The sequence below is a fragment of the Anabas testudineus genome, chromosome 21 (genome assembly GCF_900324465.2).
Source record: "Anabas testudineus chromosome 21, fAnaTes1.2, whole genome shotgun sequence".
NCBI lineage: Eukaryota > Metazoa > Chordata > Actinopteri > Anabantiformes > Anabantidae > Anabas > Anabas testudineus.
Genome location: NC_046629.1, coordinates 22,730,973 through 22,751,901, shown reverse-complemented (window position 1 = coordinate 22,751,901; position 20,929 = coordinate 22,730,973). Strand labels below are relative to the sequence as shown.

Genomic DNA, 20,929 nt, shown 5'->3' with positions numbered 1-20,929 from the left:
TTATAATTATTAATAACTTTGGCAGTATGAGTAATCTCTTCCACACTAGGCCATCAAATGACCATTGTATCAATAGGAAAACCAAACAAGGGTCACACGATCTTTAGATTCAATGTAGATCAACTGTAACGTGGAAATGAACATATTGCTCGAGTGGTTTGCGTTGCTGTGGGAAGATTTGCACTCGTTACAACGTTGGTGGAGTGATGTCTGTGGTAGCTGCAAAAATTTCATGCTCATTATCACCAGCATATCAGATGTGTCCTCATGCACCGTTTAGTCCAATCCCTCCTCTATGTGAGTGTGTCTTTGAAGAAATCTATAATTGTTTATTCATTGTGATGGCACAGAAGATCTCTCAGTGTGCGAATGTGTGTGTGTGTGTGTGTGTTTATACCTGCTGTTTGCTGCTGCAGATAAAACCTGCGTGTCATGATCCCCATTAGTGGAGTTAAACCGATGCCTATTCCCGTTTAATGATCTTTAACGAAGTGAAAAGCAATAAAAGGTTTGTTTACATGCAGCTGCAGATCTGCTTCCTTAATATCATGAGGTCAAGTGTCTTTCCAGCGTGACAAGCCTTAACAGAAGCCCCTTTGTTTTCTATACAGGGCTTTTACCCCATGCACAAGGCTTCCAATTTCCTTAGTTCAAACAGGGTGAGTGCATTCAACCTGATGTTGGACTTGACCTCCCTAACTTGTGCAGATGTGCTGTCTATGGCTTTTATTGCTGAAAGCACGTCAATTACCAGCCGCATCCTGCCCTGCCTGACAGCGTTGGGTTATATGAATAATATTGAGGTCTCTTTGGGTTGCCTGGAGGCAGAGACCCAGGAATAGTGTCAGTGTCGTTTCAAAGAGGAGCAATTATCCCAGGCGAGGCTGTACGAATCGATTCCTGCAGACTTTTTTTTTTTTTTTAATGCTTCTGGCCAATTATAAAGGCAGTGTGTCCTGCCCTGCGCTGCCTATCAGCAGCTGATAGGAGCGCGTTTGACAAACTCTTTCTTAGCCTTCTTCTTTTTCTTGTTTCATTTCTCTCATTACGTCCGCCTCTCTTTTGCCACCAGTAAGATGGTCCATTTATTGCTCCGGAGCACCCCCCCCCCCCCCTCCTCCCCTCCCTCTTCGCATCATTCTCCACGTGATCATAACCAGCTGCTGGTGAGAGGCAGAGACAGAGAGAGAGAGAGAGAGAGGGAGAGAAACACCAAGTCGCTTGGACCCTGAACGCAGCGCACATACAAAGTGAACGGGAGGACCCGCTCCGCTCCGCTCGCGCAGGAGACCTGCTCGTTTCACCCGTGGATTCTATTACACAGCCGCTGTCGCCTCCAAACCATGTCCGTGGCATACTCCGGCTACACCCTCTCAGTCTTACACCTTTATTAGCTCCTTCTGTGTCACCCCCTTTTCTTCTTTTCCCATCTCTCTCCTCCCCCCCCTCCTCCTCCCCTTTCGCCTCATCTTTGAGCATCCACCTCTTTTCTCAAGTCTTCCCGCCCGCCTGGCTAACTTTTCTCACCCGACTCCATCCCACACCACCTCCTCCATCGCTCACCAGTGTCCCCGGCAGTTTCACCCTCCAGTCCGGCTCTTATTGGAGCAGCCTCCCCTGGATCGGGCGGAACCCATTTGGCCAGTCTTCACGGGGCACTGCTACATGGGGCGCACGGTGTCGCTCGGAAGATGGTCTGCTGTCGGTCTCTAGGCTCCCCGCTGAACCTGTCGGGATTGGAATTGTCGGTGCGCGTCTGCGTCTCTTTCCCACCTCGCCTGTTCCGTCGGGGCCAGTGAGACATGGGTCCGTCCGCGACGGCGCAGGCACCGCTCGAGGAGCCCCGGCGTCTGCGCCAGTGGAGCGGGACGGCGGGAGGTTGGCTCAGGATCACCCTCGTCTCGTTTCTCGCCACTTTACCTGTGGAGCAGCTGCGCGCCTTCCCTTCCTCCCTCAGCGACTGCCAGACGCCGACCGGCTGGAACTGCTCCGGTGAGAGTGATTTCGCGAAGACAGAGTTGCAGTGTGTGTCCAGGCTGTGTCTGTGCTTTGTGAAACACGTAAGACAAGTAGCCAAACCACCAGCACTGAGCAGCATTAGAAGTTCATGAGAGCTCCAGTGAGAGACGCGTCGTTTTGAGTTTGGTGGCTGAGTGTTTGTGTCCAGTGTCAGTGCCTGGGTGATGGGCTGTGCTGTGCTGTGCTGTGCTGGGCTGTGCTGGGCTGTGGAGCTTCTTGGCAGCAGACACCGCGAGTCCCCATGATGAGAGAATGCAGAGTTTGGGGAGGGTTTGTTTGATGCGCATTTAGCCTGGTTGAGTTTGTCTCGGAGCGTGACAGGCGAGCCACGCACCGCCGATCATGTCTGGATAACCACCTAGCAGGCAGAGAGAGAGGGGGGGGGGTCGATGATTTCGATCCGAGCCAAAGTGAAAACAGCGCCAATAAGGATCATTACACACACATAGCGAGACACACAAGGCAAGAAATGACCGGGAAACAGTGTCGCCACAATAAGATCGTGCGCGTCACAACAGTGATGCAAACAGTGTCAGCTCCAGGCTGCAGACGCTGGCAGTAAGTCCAAATACTTGGAGCAGTGTTTGTGTAACTTGAACTCTGTGGTTGTGGTCAGCTCTTTGGTGTTCCATCTACCGTTTACACCTCGAGCACTGGAGTGAAATCCTCCAAAATAGTGGAATAAGAGCCATCGAGAAACTGTAAATCGAGTTTCACAGGCGCTTGTTTCGCCAAGTGTTACTTTAAATATAAATGTAGTCGTTTCTTTTATAGGCCACCGAGCTGTAAAGTTGTTTTCTCTGCTCGGTGCCCAGAGCGATAAAAGGAGCTCGGACGGGGCTGCAGAGCCCCAGCTCCTCTCCTCCCTTTTGTAAATCAGCCGACTGTGCCGCCATATATTTCCCCTGTCGCCTGTCCAAGTCTGAACCCCTAAAATAGGCTCCAAGCCGATCCCACACGCTCATGGGCAGCAGCAGTATTGATATTGTAGCTCATAACAGCCACACGTCAATACAGAGTCATGACTGCCGTTTGCTGCCAGAAACTGGGTACCAATAAGCTCTACATGCTGCTGATGAAAAGAAAGGGGGAAACATTTCCATGATGTTGCCTGTAACAGACAGATCATATGAAGAGGCAGGTAGCTGACAGGAGCAGATTAACTCCTGTGTGATACAAACACAAGTGTCTGTCTGAAGGTAGGGAGCTCATTTGGATATCAAAGTTTTCCAAGTGTCTCTGATTATGATAATAGGTTAATTAAATGGACTGGATTCAAAGGCAAGCATCATGACATGGGGGATGTTTTTAATTATAACATCTTGATGTTAAATGTCAGTATTTCCAGCATCATTATGTTGTGTTTTACAAACATAGCGACATTTTTTAACCCCCAATATTTCCTAATTGCTAATAGAAGTGATAATTTACCACCTCTCAGTGTGTTATTTGCACTGATTCTGCCTGGTATCCAGCGTTCAGCTCCTCACAACATATTCAGCATTGCGTTGTGTTGGAGGTTCATGTTGTCCTGCTGCTGCTGCTGCTGCTGCTGCTGCTGCTGCTGCTGATGGTGGTGATGATTTACCCGTAATGACCGATAATGGTACACACCCTGTCCAAACAGGCTACACACTTGCCTACCTCCCCACTTCCGTGCACATTCTCATATGCATTTCGGCGGAGGCTTTTATCCAACACGCCTTGAGGAGCCTTAAGTGCATATACTGTGCATAATGCACACACATGCACTCAGCATCAATTAGAATGAACAGAACACAACAAGTGGCGCGTGCTCCACAATGACAGGGATAAACCCCCCCGCCCCTTTTTTCAGTGATAATCAAATGATAATTCACGGCGCTCGGTGCTTAGCTGTCCACTCCCTCCCGCATATCACACACTTTAACAGCAGCACTGTTGTATGACAGTTTTCAGTCCGCGGAGAATAACACGGGCTGAGAAACAGTTTGACTTCAGTGTCACTTGACTGCTAAGAAACACATTACGAGCGGTGGTGTCACGACGGCTGGGTACCAGTTTCAGCACTGCTGCCTTTCAAAAAGTCTTGAATGAGATTTTGTTCCACAGAATAAAAGAGAAGGACAAAAAAAAAATTTGGTTTGACAAAGATAGTCATTCTGTTTGGTACCATCTGTCTGTGGCCGTGAAGAACTGCCACTGAAGGCTGCACTGAGGCAGAATAAGGAGGGGAGGAAGTAGAGGTTTATTTACTCGTAGAAAAACAAGTTACAAGCTGCTTTGCACTAAAAGCATGGCTCTATAGTATCTATATGATAGTATCTACCTGCTTAATGTGCATACGCAGAGGTATAGAAAACATAAAGTGATCATTTCTCATAAAAAAACAAAAAAGAACGGGAAATGAGAGAAACTATTTCAGCCTCCACCACAAAATACAGTTTGATTTGCTGATAAACTGGTGAAAGCAAAGTACAGGACTAAGTACTGGAGCTGCTTCAGATTCTTGTATTGCACATTAATGTATAATAACATGATCACACCGTTGTTAGTATTGTTAGAAATACTTGTGTTGTCTGCTGATAACACGACCAAAAGGCTGAGCTGATATTTCTGTCTCATCATGAACCAACTAGTATTGCATGCTCATTTTCATCTCATGTAGAAGTAAGACTGTGGTGTGAAGATACCTAAAGCTAGGGTAAAAAAAACCTTTTGACATTCCCTGCAGGCGCAGTTTACAAGTTGAAATGTATTTTACAAATATCATATTTTTAAATCTTGTACTTTCCACTTTTGCAGTAAATGACACATTCTCAAAGTCCATTCATTTCTTCCTACTGGAGGCTGCGTAACCCAGCTGCACTACTTTTAACAACAACAGCAACGTTCACTTTAAGTGATGTTGGTGTGCAACATGATTAATGTTCTTCCAGTACTGTCTTTGGAATGGCTTCACTTTGGTCTCCACCAACTCCTCCTCAATAAAGTTATGGTCCAATGCAAAGAGCTAAAAGAAGCTAAAACAATGGGTCAGTGATAGTTCTCTGCAGTTTCATCTGCAATGGATCAACTAAATATTTGATCTATTGTTTATATGCAAATATTGATCGTTGCAATCTCAGTTTGTTTTATTCCAACAAGCCAAATGTTTATATGAATCTGTCTACATGAGCAGAAATGACGGTGCTCCATTATGTTTCAGTAAGTCACCATGGGAAGCCAAGTCTAATTTAAAAATAGGTTTGATTTTAAAATCCACTCAGCTCAGTTAACAGTGCACTCAACATTCTCTAATTATCACCGTCAAACCATCGATGACCTTTCGTCTCCGATGTTTGACTTTCAGCATTTTGAATAAATGTCTGTAATATGTTGAAAAGGTGCACTTACATGCTTTTGCCGACAATTCATGTCTCATGCTACAAGTTCATTTTTCCAGTTATTCACCCACATTATAAAACAAATTGAAGCTCAAAATGGGAATATTCATCATTTCCTAAATGCCTCCCTGCTTCAGTTTAATCTCAATCATAATTACAGTTTTTTTTTCTATATTAACCACAGCTTATTTTCCCCAGAACATACTGTACCTTACATCTCCTGTGGGGGAATTTATGTGCAGAGACCACAATCGCGTCTTCACTGAATCCCCCCAGCTATTGTTAACTCTGACAGGCCATGTGATGCTCTGATAGTTGAAGTGACAGGGATAAGTACAGAATATGCAAAGCCTCCTTGTAAATCCCATCAAGCGCAGTGAATTACCAGTAGTCTGAGGAGAATTGGCCATCTGCTTCCAAGATTTGTCAACAGAGAGGTCAAAAGTTGTTCTCTTGCACGCAGGTTACAAACCACTGACAGGAAACAGGAGCAGAAAACAACACAGCAGCGAGGTCTAATTAAAAAGATGAAAAGTTACTGACTGACACCTTGATGCACCGAGTGAGATTTTAACTGAAAATACTTAATGCTGCCATGCAGAGAAACACCTTCAAGTCTTGCTGGTATTAGTTTTGCGTTGGCTTTTTAATAAACTGACATAATGAGGGCTGAACCCTACCACCCTCCGCGACGAACCTCTGAAAACCTGTTGCAAAGGGAAAGAAAAAAAAAGGGCCTCAGGCACGAGAGAGGTCAAGAAAGGATGTCTCACCACTGTGGTTGTTCAGCCTTCATTATTAATTTAGTCGACTTGAATATTGATCAGCACAATGCTTAAAATGGAGGAAAGGACTCCTCGTTCTTAGTGTTGTGAAATTCCAGATAGGTAGGAGGAGATGCATTTGGCTGACAAGCGCTCTCTTTTAGACAAGTAAGTGCTTTGCTTGCCATCTTAATCGTTAGCATATAAACATTACCTTTTCAATATTTGATGTTTGCCAGCTTGTTTTCGTTAATTATTCAGTTCACTGTAATCTCCTCCTGGTTCGGCAGGACAGGAGCAGGAAGTGTAAGTTTTCCTGGCCTATGACACAGTGCAGCCTGGGCTGTGCACAGAGGCCGTATCAACCAGCACCCATTAACATCTCCAGGAAGACTGTAAGAGTGGAAGATCTTAAAGAGCACGCAACAGACAAGGACATAAAAACAATGAAAACATACTGCAAGTTAATAACTACCAAAGTCTTTCTATGATGTGAATATATTTCTTGTCAATTAAAAAAAAACTAGAATATATAAAATGATTCCATCAGAGCTGAGTTATCAAACAGCACAAATACAGACTTCACATATATCTAGCTATGAGCATTTGGAATTCATTTTTATTTATTTTGTATGGCACTATGACATGTTTCCTCATTCCCCAAATTATTTTTTATAGTAATAATTATGCCTAATGCAACTTTTTCTTTTATTATAGCCTTATTAAATCCAAGGCTGGTTAATTTCCATATGACATTTCCTGTCCTGGCTTTAAGACTCAGTTCATTGTCCATGTGTCTATGCAGTTTGATCATAGAGACCTTGATACAACATGCCAACCTTACTCATCTAGCTGCTGTCATACTCCGAGAGGATACAAACTCTGTGATTATGGACTGTATGACACCTATACATACAGACAGATACAGTGACGAGCATCAGGAAACTCGACTTTACGACCTGTAGTCAGTACTTTAGTATAGTTGCTAATCAACACCAAACTCATTTCTGTGACCTTGGTTTTGCAGCAGGTGAATTCCGAGCAGAGTGGGTAGAGGAGGGGCACTACAGCCAACACTGTGTGCTGTTTAAAAGTGTCCCCAGTGAAACCACAGCAATTGAGAAATGGTTCTACCAGAGGTTCTACTAGAAACTAAAAATGACAGAAATAAAATATTCTTTTGTGTTAGGGTGACCAAACTTTAGCCAGGGGTGGCCACAGACTTCTGCTTACATCCTTGAAGGTTAGTTTATGTTTTGGAACATTACTTTTGCCAGTATTAGTATCAGTAGTGGTACTGTCATTAGTTGTGGTAACGCCTGATATGTGATAGAAAAGTAGATGTAAAACTGTGCAGAGTGATTATGTGGGACATTTATTCTCTTATATACTGTACTTTTAAGCGGATGTGACTTGCATCCCTGTAAAAGTTATAATTCTAATTTATTGTTTACAAGTATTGTTTGTGTTCCTGCCTGTTGCCTGCTGAGGTTTCCCATCTGCCACAGCGTTCTGACTTTTTCTTTTCATTTCAGAGCTAAAATATCAAACTATCAGATTGGTAGCTTGGATTTATTTCATAAAAAATAAACATTTTCTAAAAAGTCCAGCAGCTGGCCTTTAAAGACCTGATAGTTTCTAATCATTTGTATACACGAGCCAGTAGTGTGATTGTCATTATAACAACGCCTCTCTCCATTGAGTATTATTAACATGCCAGTTGACTGGGTGCCAATTTTCTTTTCTTTTCTTTCTTTCTTTTTTTTTTTTTGTGGCCTTCCAGATTGCCTCATATGGCCCTCTTCAGGCTAAGGGCTTTGTTCCATCCGCGCACTTCAAGCGTCGAGACCTCTCATGTCACTGTTCTTGGCTCGATGATTGTATATTTGCACAGAGTGCTTGCACTTTATAGTCATCCAGGACCCTGGCAAATAGCAGGTTCGACTTAGCATGGGCTTCCCTTCCATGGGGTATCATTGCCAGTTAGGTTCCTCCATGCCAAAAATGGCTGTTGGAAGTGGAAACGGGCATTGGTTGATTACAGTTAAGTTGCAGAAGGTGCTGAGTGTCTATTAGAATGGCATGTCTATGAGTGGAAAATAGCATTGGAAAATGTCTGTCTTGTAATATGGATGGTAGAGAGTCCAAAACTGAAAGCACTGTGCATGATTCTTTGTTTTTGTTTTTTAATTGGTGACACAACGTTTCTCTGTTGCCTGTAAACATTTCTCCAGGAGCAAAAGCCAGGCTCTTCATGGGGTTCATTTTGAGTTTCATTAAATCTTTTATATGAGTACAGCAATTGTGATATTTTTTATCAGTACCATCTGGAACAATCCGGGAGGTTAAAATATAAAGGTGTTCTTTTGGATTTCTGGAAATGATTATTACTCATACAGTAACACTTTAAAGTCAGTTGAATGATTGGTGGAGGCCCCTGTATGTGAATCTTAACACGATGTTAAAACCTCGACCAAGCGTAAGTGAAACATATATGCTGAGACGGAGTCTGGTAAGAGCTGAACAAGACGACATCCTTGAGCCTGACAGTGACATCTTACCTGCTCCATGAGAATTATCAGCAAACTGAATTTGACATTTGTGCTTTCCATAGAGCCTTCAGTTGTGAGGTTTCCGTTCACACTGGATTCGTGCAGTTGAATAAAAACTAATACAAATAATCAGAAATGTATTTTACTCATAAGAGACATTTGCACCAGCTGTATCTCATCATATTAAAGAACAGATGCATTTTTTGTTAGACATACACATAAAAAAACAGTATAGGGTTTATATGTTTACAATGGATCCACCATTAGTCTGCCCTATGTGTACCCACTTGATCTGACTCACATAGGTGCAGTACATTGCACGCATTGATTTCTATATAAAAGACTTTCCCATATGGCCGTAAAACATGAACTGAGATAAATAAACAATCCTCACACTGTTAATCTTTCGACATCAAAGATTAGGATCTTAAAATTAAACCACGCATTCCAGACCTTTACAGTATTTGTCTTATTTATTGCTTCATTAAACGGCTTACAAATGTTTAAAAATACAGAGCCCCAAAGCTGCTACAAAGCCACGAATCAAGGCAAACTTTATCTCACGTCTCAGTTAAGGTCACATTTACAAGTGGTGCTTAACATTTATATCCAGTAATCTGATCAGTCCGCACTGTTCTCTGCTTTCTCGTGCTGCAGTGAAGTAATTGCTTGTTGTTGATATGGATATATGTGGATATGCTTTTTTTTTTTTTGTCATCAATACTCACAGTTTTTAGAATTGATGTCATCAAGCGTGTCGCTTCAAGTTTTCAGCATCCACAGCCTGTTTCTTTGTTGTGTAAAAGTGCACTTCAGCCAAAGGCAAGGACTGTAGCCTGAGCGCGTGTATATGTTCAAATTAGAGTCTAAAAGAAGGCCTGATAATTACATATATGCCTTTTTGTAGTTCAGTTCAGTTCAGTTCAGTTTAGTACATGAACATGGATTTTAGACCATCATTAAAATGTGACAGTTCATTTTAGTATTATCAACAAGGATGATGGATATCAAAATCCAATAAACAAACAAACAAACAAAACAATCAAATGTGCTTGATGAGAAAGTTTTGGAGCATTCCCATTTATTGCAATTTTACAACAAGGACTACCTGATGTACTGGGTAGAGCAAAATGGAGCATGGCAGATAATATCAGGGGAGGATGAGGGTTCTGCAGAGCAGGGTGGATTCATTTCAGGTGTCATGCTAGCATGCTGTGAGAAGCCAATAAAAGGTATATCAGTCATCAGACAGACTTTCTTAGTGTCTTTATAGATGCTTATGTTGGATTTTTATGCTACGTTCTACAAATACACACAATAAACACAGTGAATTTAACAGTACAATAACCACATTTTTTCACTTCATTTTAATGGGGACAGCTTCACTCTTAAGGATAATACAGATTACAGTTATCATTAGTATAATTTCAAGTTCAACCTTTTCACTAGAAATCTTCAATGTATTTATTCATACAACAACAACACCATATTCATTTTTACTTTACCTTAATAACAAGATTATACTGTATGGTAGAACGGCACCACTAGGATGGACTTTAAACCTATGTACTTAGTAATGCAAAAGCTTACTTGTACATGGGGATGCTTTTTGTAATAATCAGTTCAGGTAGACTAATAGCCCTGAGCTCAGTCTACAGCCCCGTGCCCATGTGACTCTTTGATTTGATTCAGGATGCTTTGTTGCAGACATTTGAGATCCCTAACGCAGCCTGAATCGGATCATATGCAAGGTTTGCTTCTCCAGGACAACGCCCCGGGACTCGTCCTCATTGCACACAAACAAATGTTAAAGGAAAAACCTGAATAAATCAGTGGAGAAATATAATGATAACAGATGTTTCCATACTGGCATGAAATTAATCAAATGCTATGGCCTCCAAAATTACCAGATGTGATATTTATTAAATAACTAGGGAAAATTTGGTTTTCCCTAATAGACAGTTCTCTCCACCACTAAATAAGGTAACGGTTTTTGTTCGTTCTTCTGCTAGATCCCAGAGACTAGTGATGTTTAAATGTATTTTATCATTTTGGCAGCAAAGGACAAGGATGTGTACTAGCATTGTCTTTTCAAAGTACACAGTGTGTGATCAAAGAGTTCATCGTGCTATGGGAGCCATGACTAATGGCAGACCCTCATTATGAGTGACCCTGAATGGTGCTCAGTGCTCAGAGTTGCTTGAGGGCAGAACAGGGAAACACTTAGTCACTGACGTCTCTTGTTGGCTTTGGTCCTCCAGGTTTTGAAGACCGGGACACAGACCTGTTCTTGTGCGACACCAACACGTGCAAGTTTGATGGGGAGTGTCTAAGAATTGGGAACTTGGTGACGTGCATTTGTGATTTCAAGGTAAGATCAAGATGTAATGTTTTTGTTTTTTTTAAATGTGTTTGTTTTTAATTGACCATCTAATTGACCAGCAGTTATCTTCCATTAATAGCTTAGTAACAGCCAGTCAAGACTGGGCTTTTTCTACATGTTAAGGAAATGAGCAACACTTAAAATGTTTGAAGGGTAGTGTCTTTTATATGGCCTTAAAATCAAAAAGGCAAAAAGACAGAACAAAAAGTATTGAAATTCTGTCTTCCTTTCCACGTAACAGCTAATAGCTAGTAGCCACACATAAAATAAATATTAATGGTGAGTACTTCATTAATCTCTTTGGGAAACAATACAATACGTACTTGTCATACATACCTTCAAGTTCTTACACTCTCTATCTGTTATTTCTGCATTGATTGATCCGTTCTCTACCAAGTGAACTTGGTAGGAAAAGGAATGAGGACAATTTGTCGGCAAGTGGCTATTATATGTGCTGGACAAGTTGCAATGGATGGAGTTGTCTGATAATATCAATTACATATTTGTTTGGGTGGTTACAGGTAATGTAAAAAGCTGGTAATGACTAGCACATCCACTGGAACAAAGCCCTGGATGCTACCAGAGTGTAAACTAATGTTAGCAGATTTCTCGTAGTGTTTGGCCCACTGGATTGGGTATTTGATGTTTACACTTCAGAAAACTGAGGCAACATTAGTAATGTTATTGATTTATGAGATTTAACAAGCACTGGATATCCTAAAAATGTGTTCTCTGTGAACACATACTGTACTTAACAATATGAACGAGTGAGCGAGAGGTGGCACGTTTCAGTGAATTCATTACTTTATCTAGCGAGCTACAACTAATAAAACCTGCCAGTGAAAGCTCAGCTCACAAAATTATGGTTGTTGGTTTAATAGGTGAAACCTGCTGTTAGCTATCTCTTTCTGAAACAGGTGGCTGGTTTATTTCATAAAAAAATTCTGAGCATTGCAAAGAATAGTAAAGTTTGACAGGTGTCAAAGGGAATTACAGTACAGTTTGAGTGGCAAGGCCCACTATATGTTCAATTGAAGGCCTGAGAAATATTACAACTGTTGCTACAGCACTTTGAATTGGCTGGGAATTGCACTTTAAATTAATAACACAGTACAGGCATGAAAAACAGCTTTTTTTAAGACAGTTATTTTGATCTGAACACATCTTATACCATATGTTGTTGTGTCTTCTTAAAATTGTCAAATAATTCAGATGCTACACACTCACATTGACATTGACAGACGTTTAAAGTGCTCTTGAAGAAAAAAATGAATGGCTATACAGTACAACGAAACACACGTTAATATAACATGGTACTGGAAACATAGGATGAGTTGAAAGGTTAAACAATATTTTTAATTGCTCCATATTGTATAATCAGCTGGATCGATGTCCATTGTCTTGATTGGACAGTATTAGCCCCGTGGGGATGCGGTTGCATAGCATGAGCCCAGTTTATAGCTCCCTGTGAATGTCACTATCATGTCAGTATCCTGGACCACCGCATGCTCTCCATCTTCATAAACAAGACTGCCACTGATGAGACCAAAGACTAAAAGGCTCTCTTTAATGGCATAAATCGAGAAAAGTGTGCTGTTCTTGATAATGACTCATACTTAACTTTACGACCGGACCAATAATAAAAAAGGAGCAAACCAGTCGTCTGAGTATTGATTTTGGTATAATGTTTGCAAGCTTTGCCGACTAATATGCTATGCAGAGCCCCAGATAAATGAAGCCACTGAGATCTGAAGATGTAGCGCGTGTTCCCATCCGTCGTTTTTATCAGCGCGTCATCAGTGCGAGCAGGCACTAGGCAGGCTGACACTCGATTGGTCACAAGCTTTTATCTCAATTTCGTACTTCCCTGAGAGCAAACGTTAACAGAGGCCTGTGGATAAATGACATTACAGCTCCATTTCTCTTCAAGAGATCTCACACTGATACCGCTGTCGTGCTGCAGTAAGACGCTCTCTATGCTCTTAGAATAGAGCAGGTCATACCACAATTTCTGGCTTAATACCACGGGTCTGAGGTCAAGTCGGCTATGCATCTTCTGTTTGTTTGTGCGGAAGGTTCCTGATGTCAGCCAGTCTTTATTTCATCAGTCAATGTAAACATGACCTTCCTAGCCTAGCATCTGTTGGCGTGCCCGAAAATAATCAGTCACTCTCAATCAATGTCAAAAAAATAGGCTGAAGATTTTTCTCCTGTTGGCAGTTCATTCAGGGCTGTTAGAGGAGACATGAAAGTTGTATAAATTCTCAACTTGGATGGATTTTCTTTGTTCTATCATAATCTATGGGTGTGTGTGTGCACTCTGCACACAGAAAATAACCCCAAGGAAGAGACACGCAAGGGGCTCTGTGAAGAGGAAGTGAGTTTGATGTGGTGGAATCAATGGACACTATTCATTGCCAAGATGCATTAGATTCGCCTCACACTGACTCGCGAGAAGAGCCAAGACTTTCACTCACTAACCGGACTCAAGCTGCTACGGAGCAACACACTCCCTCTCTCATACCATAAAATGAGTTGCTTTATTTGTCAACTAACACCACACCCTGACTAATCACGTAACATTTCTTTGTAATTCATCTCACAGTCGCTGCTGGGAAAAGCTATTGCTGCCAGTTTGGTTTTGTTAATGTCAGGTCACAGTGCTGATTCCCAAAGGGGTCGTCAATTCTAAAAATATGTGCGCCCATGGCGCTGTGAAACACTTCAACTAAAACTTCCACCAAGGCATAAATGGCACATTTCATTGCTTTCCGTAATGGTGCTTATAATATATTGTTAAATCTGGAAATTATTGGAACCATTTTTCATAACACAAACTGTATATCCAGCTCTGAGTTCCTGCTGTTTTGTACAGTTCTGGATGAGTGCAGTTCTAATACAGGAATCCCCAGAAATCACAGTGCTTAGTGTAGAGTTTTCAATGTTTAACAAAACATGCATTGTCCAAGTAAGTGTTTCAGTAAATGTTTTGACATCCAGTCATTATTTTTGGGTCAGATACTGAAACTGTAAATAATACGATAGTATTTCCTTTTTGATGTAGGATAAGATTTAGATGGCGGATTGTCTACTGTGTAACTGCATGCTCATTCCTGGCTGGTTTGTTTTTGTAGGTTGTGCTCGCAGTTTTGTTTATTGCCCAACAGAATTGTGTATTTCAATAACCAGTAACATTTGCTTTTGTAAATTAAGTCTGGAGTCAGAATGTTGCTGAAATGTGAATGCTGCTTACACTGAAATTAATCCTTACACATATGTAAATGGTAATTTGTCTTTCACAGTATACTAGTATAGTGGTACTGTACGATCACCAACTTGTTTTTCTGATGAATGATTAATTATGGTATATAATATATATTTGTTTACCAGTTTAATGAGACAATCCACAGTCAGTCAAAAGTGGAAATAGATATCGATACTACATAAGCACAGCATCTAAAAAAATTTAACAAGGTTGAAAGTTTAATTGGAATGAAAAAATGGAGATATACCATATACCAAATTACTCTTTTTCAAAGGTGTTGCAGGCACAAAGGGCAGGGAGTTGGAAAGCACTGCCTGTAATTTGAGATGCAGCCTCTTTGTTTACAAGTAAGACATGACACTGCAGCGTGTGGAATATGGAGAGTGTCCGAGGTTTAGGCAGACCCCTGTGGAAGATTTTGCTGATGAATGGGAGACAGGTGTTCACACAGCAGATGTAAGTGATGTGATAGGTAATTTATGTCAGGATTACTTAGAGCTCAATGCTGCTGACAACAAGCCTAGGTTGATAGTTTCTTCTAGTCTTCCAGACAGGCCTGACATAGGAAGTGTGCCAGGAACTGCACCAGTTACCCCCGACTGTCCTGATGTAGTCCACCTGAATAATGTCTGATGGCAGGACCTCATTGTTCAGCTGTGTTTCTGGCTGTAGGATTGTATGCTAAGTTGCTTAATACACAGTGTCCTACTTGTTGTTGTTGTTGTTTATAAGACAACATTAAATAATCTGTTTAATAAGCACATAAAACTGTTACAATATCAGGTTTTATTTATGGATATTGACTTTTTTGTGTTATGAACTGTGTGTGTTGGCTGTGCGAATGATGTTTGACTAGAATGACTAGAATTACTGTATGTGTAAAGTATTTTCCATTTGTATTTACTGAGATGATTAAGGTTAAATATGATTGCTAATAATTGATAACTCCTCAGGTAAATTCATCTCTTCCATTAATAAAATGCCAAAAAAACAAAAAACAACTGTTCAGACTACAGGCTTCAAGAATTGATTTTCACCCACATTTAAAATGCATTACACAAAATATCTACCACAACGATAGAATGCGGAAAACTGTTTAAGTGGTAGTTAAATTGAAAGGAAAGGGCAATAAAATAAACATAACTTAGAGAACTGTATGTGTCTTCCTGCTGGGTGTTTTGAAAACAGCTCTAAAGAGTTCACTTAATGCTGCTTCAAATTGTGTGTGTTAAAGCATCACTGTAATGTGTGTATGTGTGTGTGTGTGTGAATAAATGGACATTACAATCGCATTGCATAAATTAATTGTACGTTTAACTCACCAACATGGCTGGAAGTCAACACAGATGTAGCAGCGGCAGCTGAAATGTTCACATTGGCACATTAAGCACAAATGTGAAATGGAAACGTGAAATGGCCCAAATCACATGCACCTGCACTATGACAGTAGTGTTGAGTCTCTCCAGAAAATCAACACAGTTGGTTGGAAATGCACATAAAGCATACCAGTAACCACTTGTTGCTATGCAAATCATACAGGCTGGCTCTCAACAACAAAGACAGTGTGATGTTCTAGCACAGTTCCTCATGGCCACATGTTGAGGTGTCCTTGGACTCGATAAAGTATGTCAAAATGAAACAAAATCATTGTGCAAGCTATAATGTACATGGCCATAACTGGTCACTTACTTACGTACGCGGAGCAATGGACAGTGGACTCGCTGTTGCTATACTACATTAAGTGTCTACATATGTGGACGTCTTAACATGTTGATTTTCCTGCACGGCCTCCACGGTCATTTTGAGCCACACACCAAATTGCACATTTGGTCTTCAATATGCTCCCCGCTGGTTGTTTGATGTGACTACTATTCATTGTAATGCGTGACCTCAAATTGCTCTCCCGCTTTTCACTGCCAGAAGCTGTCTAATGTTTGGGTTGTGACGGCTGGACCGCTGAAGCTCGCAGCACTTCAAAGAAGGATGAGAGCTAATGTGGGTTCATATGATGTCTATGGGAGGGTGTGGAAGGGCAGCGTGTCCTTCAAATTGCACTAAACAAGGACTTGTGAAAACGCTTTGGTACCGTACACGTCTTTCACAAACACACACAAAAGCTTATGTGCTTCACAAACTGAGGACATGCAACTTTCCTGTCCTCTCCCGCTCCCTCCTCACGCACATAAACGCACAAATATTTTCCGATCTGCACAAAGAGGCTAATAACATGGGATGTAAAATAATGAAATACCTACGTTTACACAGATACACACATTTTCACACAAGCCCAGGTGGTACGACTTCAGCTTCTGATGCAGACCCCATTCCATATATTTGCATTTGTTTATCATCCATTTATCCAGGGCCATGTGAACAGACTGGGACTTTGAGATTGTGAATAATGTTGAATTTATTTTCTGATGCTGCCTCATATGTATAAATGGCTACCCTGCTGTAGCAACAAGGAGCAATGATGATAGGTATTCATCTGTTACAAAAAACTAGCAGAATAATAAATGCCAGCCTGATTTGGGGGTTATTTGCTTGGTTTTCACATCGCTGTATAGAAAACCACTTACTGAAACTGCTAAGTGCTGATGGCATTATCATGTAGGGCTCTCCATGTTATTTTTAAATCCTAGACCTGAGATCAATGTATACCCTACCTTTTTAAAATAAACAATTCTTGAACCACGTTTTAAGTTTGGTTTACTTCAAATGTGGTTTGCACTACCCTGCACAATGCTCAACTTTAAAAGCAGTTCCATCAAAGATAACCTTGAATGAGGCAAAGTTTTGTTGAGGAATTTGTATTGACGTTGGGTAGTAAATAAAGTCAACCCAGTGCTTTGTTGTTCGAGCCGAGCGAATTAATGCATTCCTCGTATAAAATAAGATAAGAACCGGATTGTTTCATCTGTATTTTTGCATAACTCTAATCCTTCTTATTCTAATTCTTACAACCCTGCATCTTCAGTTGTCTCCCTGTCTTTCTTTTCCCAATTACTGTTCTGTATGTATGTGTCTGCATTGTTAGCTTTTCAGTTCATGTAGGGGAGTTGTTAGCTATTTAAGTGTTAAAGTGTTAAAGGATCAGGACACATATTTAACCTGTGGAGTGTTTTTTTATATCTATCTGAGATTTGTTACAGGGGGAAACAGAATGGCTCAGTTCTAAGCATCTGTGTATCCACATACCTGAGACTACTTTATACTGTAACATTATCTATGAAGCTCTTTTGATTTTCACATATAAATTCTGTAAAGGTTAGTACATTTCTGAAGTGTCTGAGGAAGACAAGTTAAATTTTAATTATCTTCATTATACCAGAGTATGTAACAGAAGTATTGATGTTGGGACGTCACCAACCAAAATGATCTTTGCAGCCAAACACCACCTGTGAGTACGTTTGTCTCTTTGTAGTTATTTTAAATCATTCTTTGGCTGATTATGTTTGTCCAATCAGAAGGAGCCTCTGTGGTGGGACACAACCACTTCTTGTCTTCTTGCATGATAAATATCCCAATTAAAATCAGCAAGATGAGTTTGCACAGGAAGCAATTTTCGAAGTCACATATTTGTGGTCTGGAAATGTGAGAGCACGCAATTAAACCAAAGCTAGTGATAATGAAGTATTTGACACATGCTGGTGTCAGCTTATGTTTGTTTAACGCGTGCTGTTGCTGTATGTACTTTTCACTAAACATTTAGTTTTCTTTCTATATGGAACGGTGGCCCTGAGCGGCAAAGAACAATCGAAACTTCATATTTACATAAGTGCATAAGTGTTTGTGTATATTGGCCACTGTTGTCTTTGCACCTGTTAATCAGACGTTGTACAATGATTGTACAAACCTGAGAATGATGTAAGAAAACTGAATAGTCTGGTACCAGGAAATGTTGGTATTTTTGGTTGCTAATCATCAAAAAAGATGAAAAAAAATAATGATGATGGTTGTTTATTGTGATTAATAGGCTAATTATTTAATGCCTCTACATATTTTCTGTGTGTGTGAGTGTTGTTTTTGAAATAAAGCACTCAACTCAACTCAGACAGCAGATTGAAACAGTGCCAATCCTTGATCCTAATAATGTCACACTGGCAGAATTTCCGGACTGTTAAACATCTTTCTCTTTTATTTTTTTTAACATGTTTCCTTTCTTTCTGCAGGTTTGCTTTTTTATATTATTGTTTGATTTTCTGCTGTGTTTTCCCATTGACCGGATTGTTTGGAGAAATGTATGTATTACATAATACTCATAATAATCATAATATTATCACAGTATATAACTACCTGGGTTTCATTTTTAATCACACTTTATTTTTAATAGCATGAGGATAAACATCATGATGTAGCTAAATGTTCTTAAATACATCATACTATACAATATGTGATATATACTTATCAAAGAAGGTCTTCATTTCTACCACAATTGGGCTTGTTACATTGACAGTACCTGGTGAAGGCAGAAAAGGGAGACTTGGGACTTGGGGAGGAATTGTGTTGAACATCTTTCCTGAAAAACGGAGCATCTGTGTCAGTTTCTCCGCAGCTGTGGCTGGCCTGTCAGACACTATTACAGAGGAGTATGTCTCTTGCGACTTGGCTGGGGAGACTCCGCAGGGACAGGCGGGCTAGGCCCTAATCAAGAGGAGACTGCCAAGCGGTTAAAGAGCAGAAGCACAAGCCAGCCACCTCCCAGTCTCCCTCTATCTCTCTCCATCTTCTTATTGTCACAGTAACTCCCATCTCTTCCATTACTCTCTGTCTGTCTCTTTCTCCCCCCTCACTTGTCCAAATAGTTCACCCTCCCTTGTTTCTGTCCTCTGCAACACTCTCTCCATCTTTCCTTTCATTGTGAGGACTTGACCAATGCTCGTAAACATGGCGAGGCATCATGGGAGAAGAGTTTGCCACTTACCCAGACAACTCTTGACACTCTTCTCTTCCACGAGGTCTGTAGGATACAGCACAGTGTCAGAAACACAACACATTTGTCACTCTGACGGCACTCCTCAGGGATCTATTGTTGGTTTGTTGGTTTTTTCTCATTCACCTTCTCTGACATCGACTGCAAGTGTCAGGGGTAGTGTGGAATGCCTTTGTTAAAGTTTTTCTTAAGCACAATAAAACTTTGTGGAGCCAGTGGAACACAACATTGCTATGTGCCTCTTATTCACTTGGTACTCACTCAGGCCAAATAATTGGAACTGATAGAAAATTGAACCCAACTCTGTCTATGACATTATCTCTGGCACAACAGCCACACCAGTCCCTTTTCTTTCTTAGTGAGCCGTCATTAGACTTTTGGTTGTCCCTGTTTCCCACATGTAAAAAGGTCAGTTCCCCAACATGATGTTAATAATTTGACAGATAGACAAACACAGTGATACAGGATAAACTAGGCTGATCTAAAGGCCAAGCGGGTCACACCCTGCTGTTTGGTGTTTAAATTAATTTATTTATAATAGCTCTGTGCATTTACAAGCGCCACTTAAAGAGCTCACTAGGACAGCACTCCAGACTCTCTTGGTGTGTACATGAACTTCATTCTGTACAGTGACAAAAAGCCAGTGAGAAGACCAATTGTAACTTCTTTGGTTTTCGATTCTTCACATGTGAAATTCAGTTTTGGCTTCGTGGCTTTTTGTCAACAGAAGTTTCCTGTTTGGATATGAAAGGATGATTGTTTCTGTCACAGAAGAGACTGTTTAGTGTCTGTAACGTTTACTCTGCCTTGTTAGTAGCTACTTCACTACCCAACATTTTGTCTCCTAGTCTTGTTTTAATATAGCTTTAATTGGTCATTGATGAGAACATTTCTTCAACACTATATGTGATGAAATGTCTTTTGGAAGCAATGTTTAAGCAATTTCCTTGACTGTTCTCCAGCTAAATACACATTACATTACAGACCAGAATCTCACTAAGCAACACAAAGGAAACTCTGACAGTAGTCTCACAAGAAGCTGAAACAGTATGTATATTCATTAACATCGAACACAGTTTTTTGTATTAGAAGAACCACTTTCTCCAGAATCTGAGCTCCGTTACAACACCCGCTCTGGGTCATGTCACAAACACTGCACTGTACATCAATCATATAGTAACGGGGCTAGCTGATGAAGAGAAAGAGGCCAAATCAGAGGCCCAGAGGAATCTTGGACGTGTGTGTCTCTGCCTCTTGTCATGAGCCACAGGTGCTCTCAACCACCACCATAAGCACTGAGATGTCTCTGTCAGAGCTGCTAAAGCTGTAGCTTTGATAAGTATGTGAAGGCATAAGTAAAGATTGCGCCTGGGGGTCTCGGCAACTGAGGACAAGTCGTGTGGAAAGCAAATGCGGTGCTCTGCACGGGCCAAGCAGGCAGAGGGTTTCATCAGAGGAAGAACGTGCTGGGCGGTGCCGTCTCCATCCTTTGAGGCTAGCCCTAGTTTCGTAGAGATGTTTATTATTGATAGAGGTGGATGGTAGCCTTGGGATGAATTGCATAATCTAGAGCCGCCTCTAATGGATACAGGAAATGGATCAGGCTATCAGTCAGGTCTCTGCGGATGAAGGATGTGTCTGTGTTCGC

At 41.0% G+C, this 20,929-nt stretch overlaps 1 protein-coding gene across 1 annotated transcript in view; it reads left to right on the top strand.

Moving 5' to 3' along the window:
* Positions 1–1,259: 1,259 nt before the first annotated feature.
* tmeff2a (transmembrane protein with EGF-like and two follistatin-like domains 2a) overlaps positions 1,260–20,929 on the top strand; it is an 86,180-nt gene continuing 66,510 nt past the window's right edge. The window contains exons 1-2 of the mRNA XM_026376824.1: positions 1,260–1,992; positions 10,962–11,071. Of these exons, the coding sequence (XP_026232609.1) occupies positions 1,803–1,992; positions 10,962–11,071 (300 nt within the window). The 5' untranslated portion in view covers positions 1,260–1,802. The remainder of the gene's footprint in view (positions 1,993–10,961; positions 11,072–20,929) is intronic.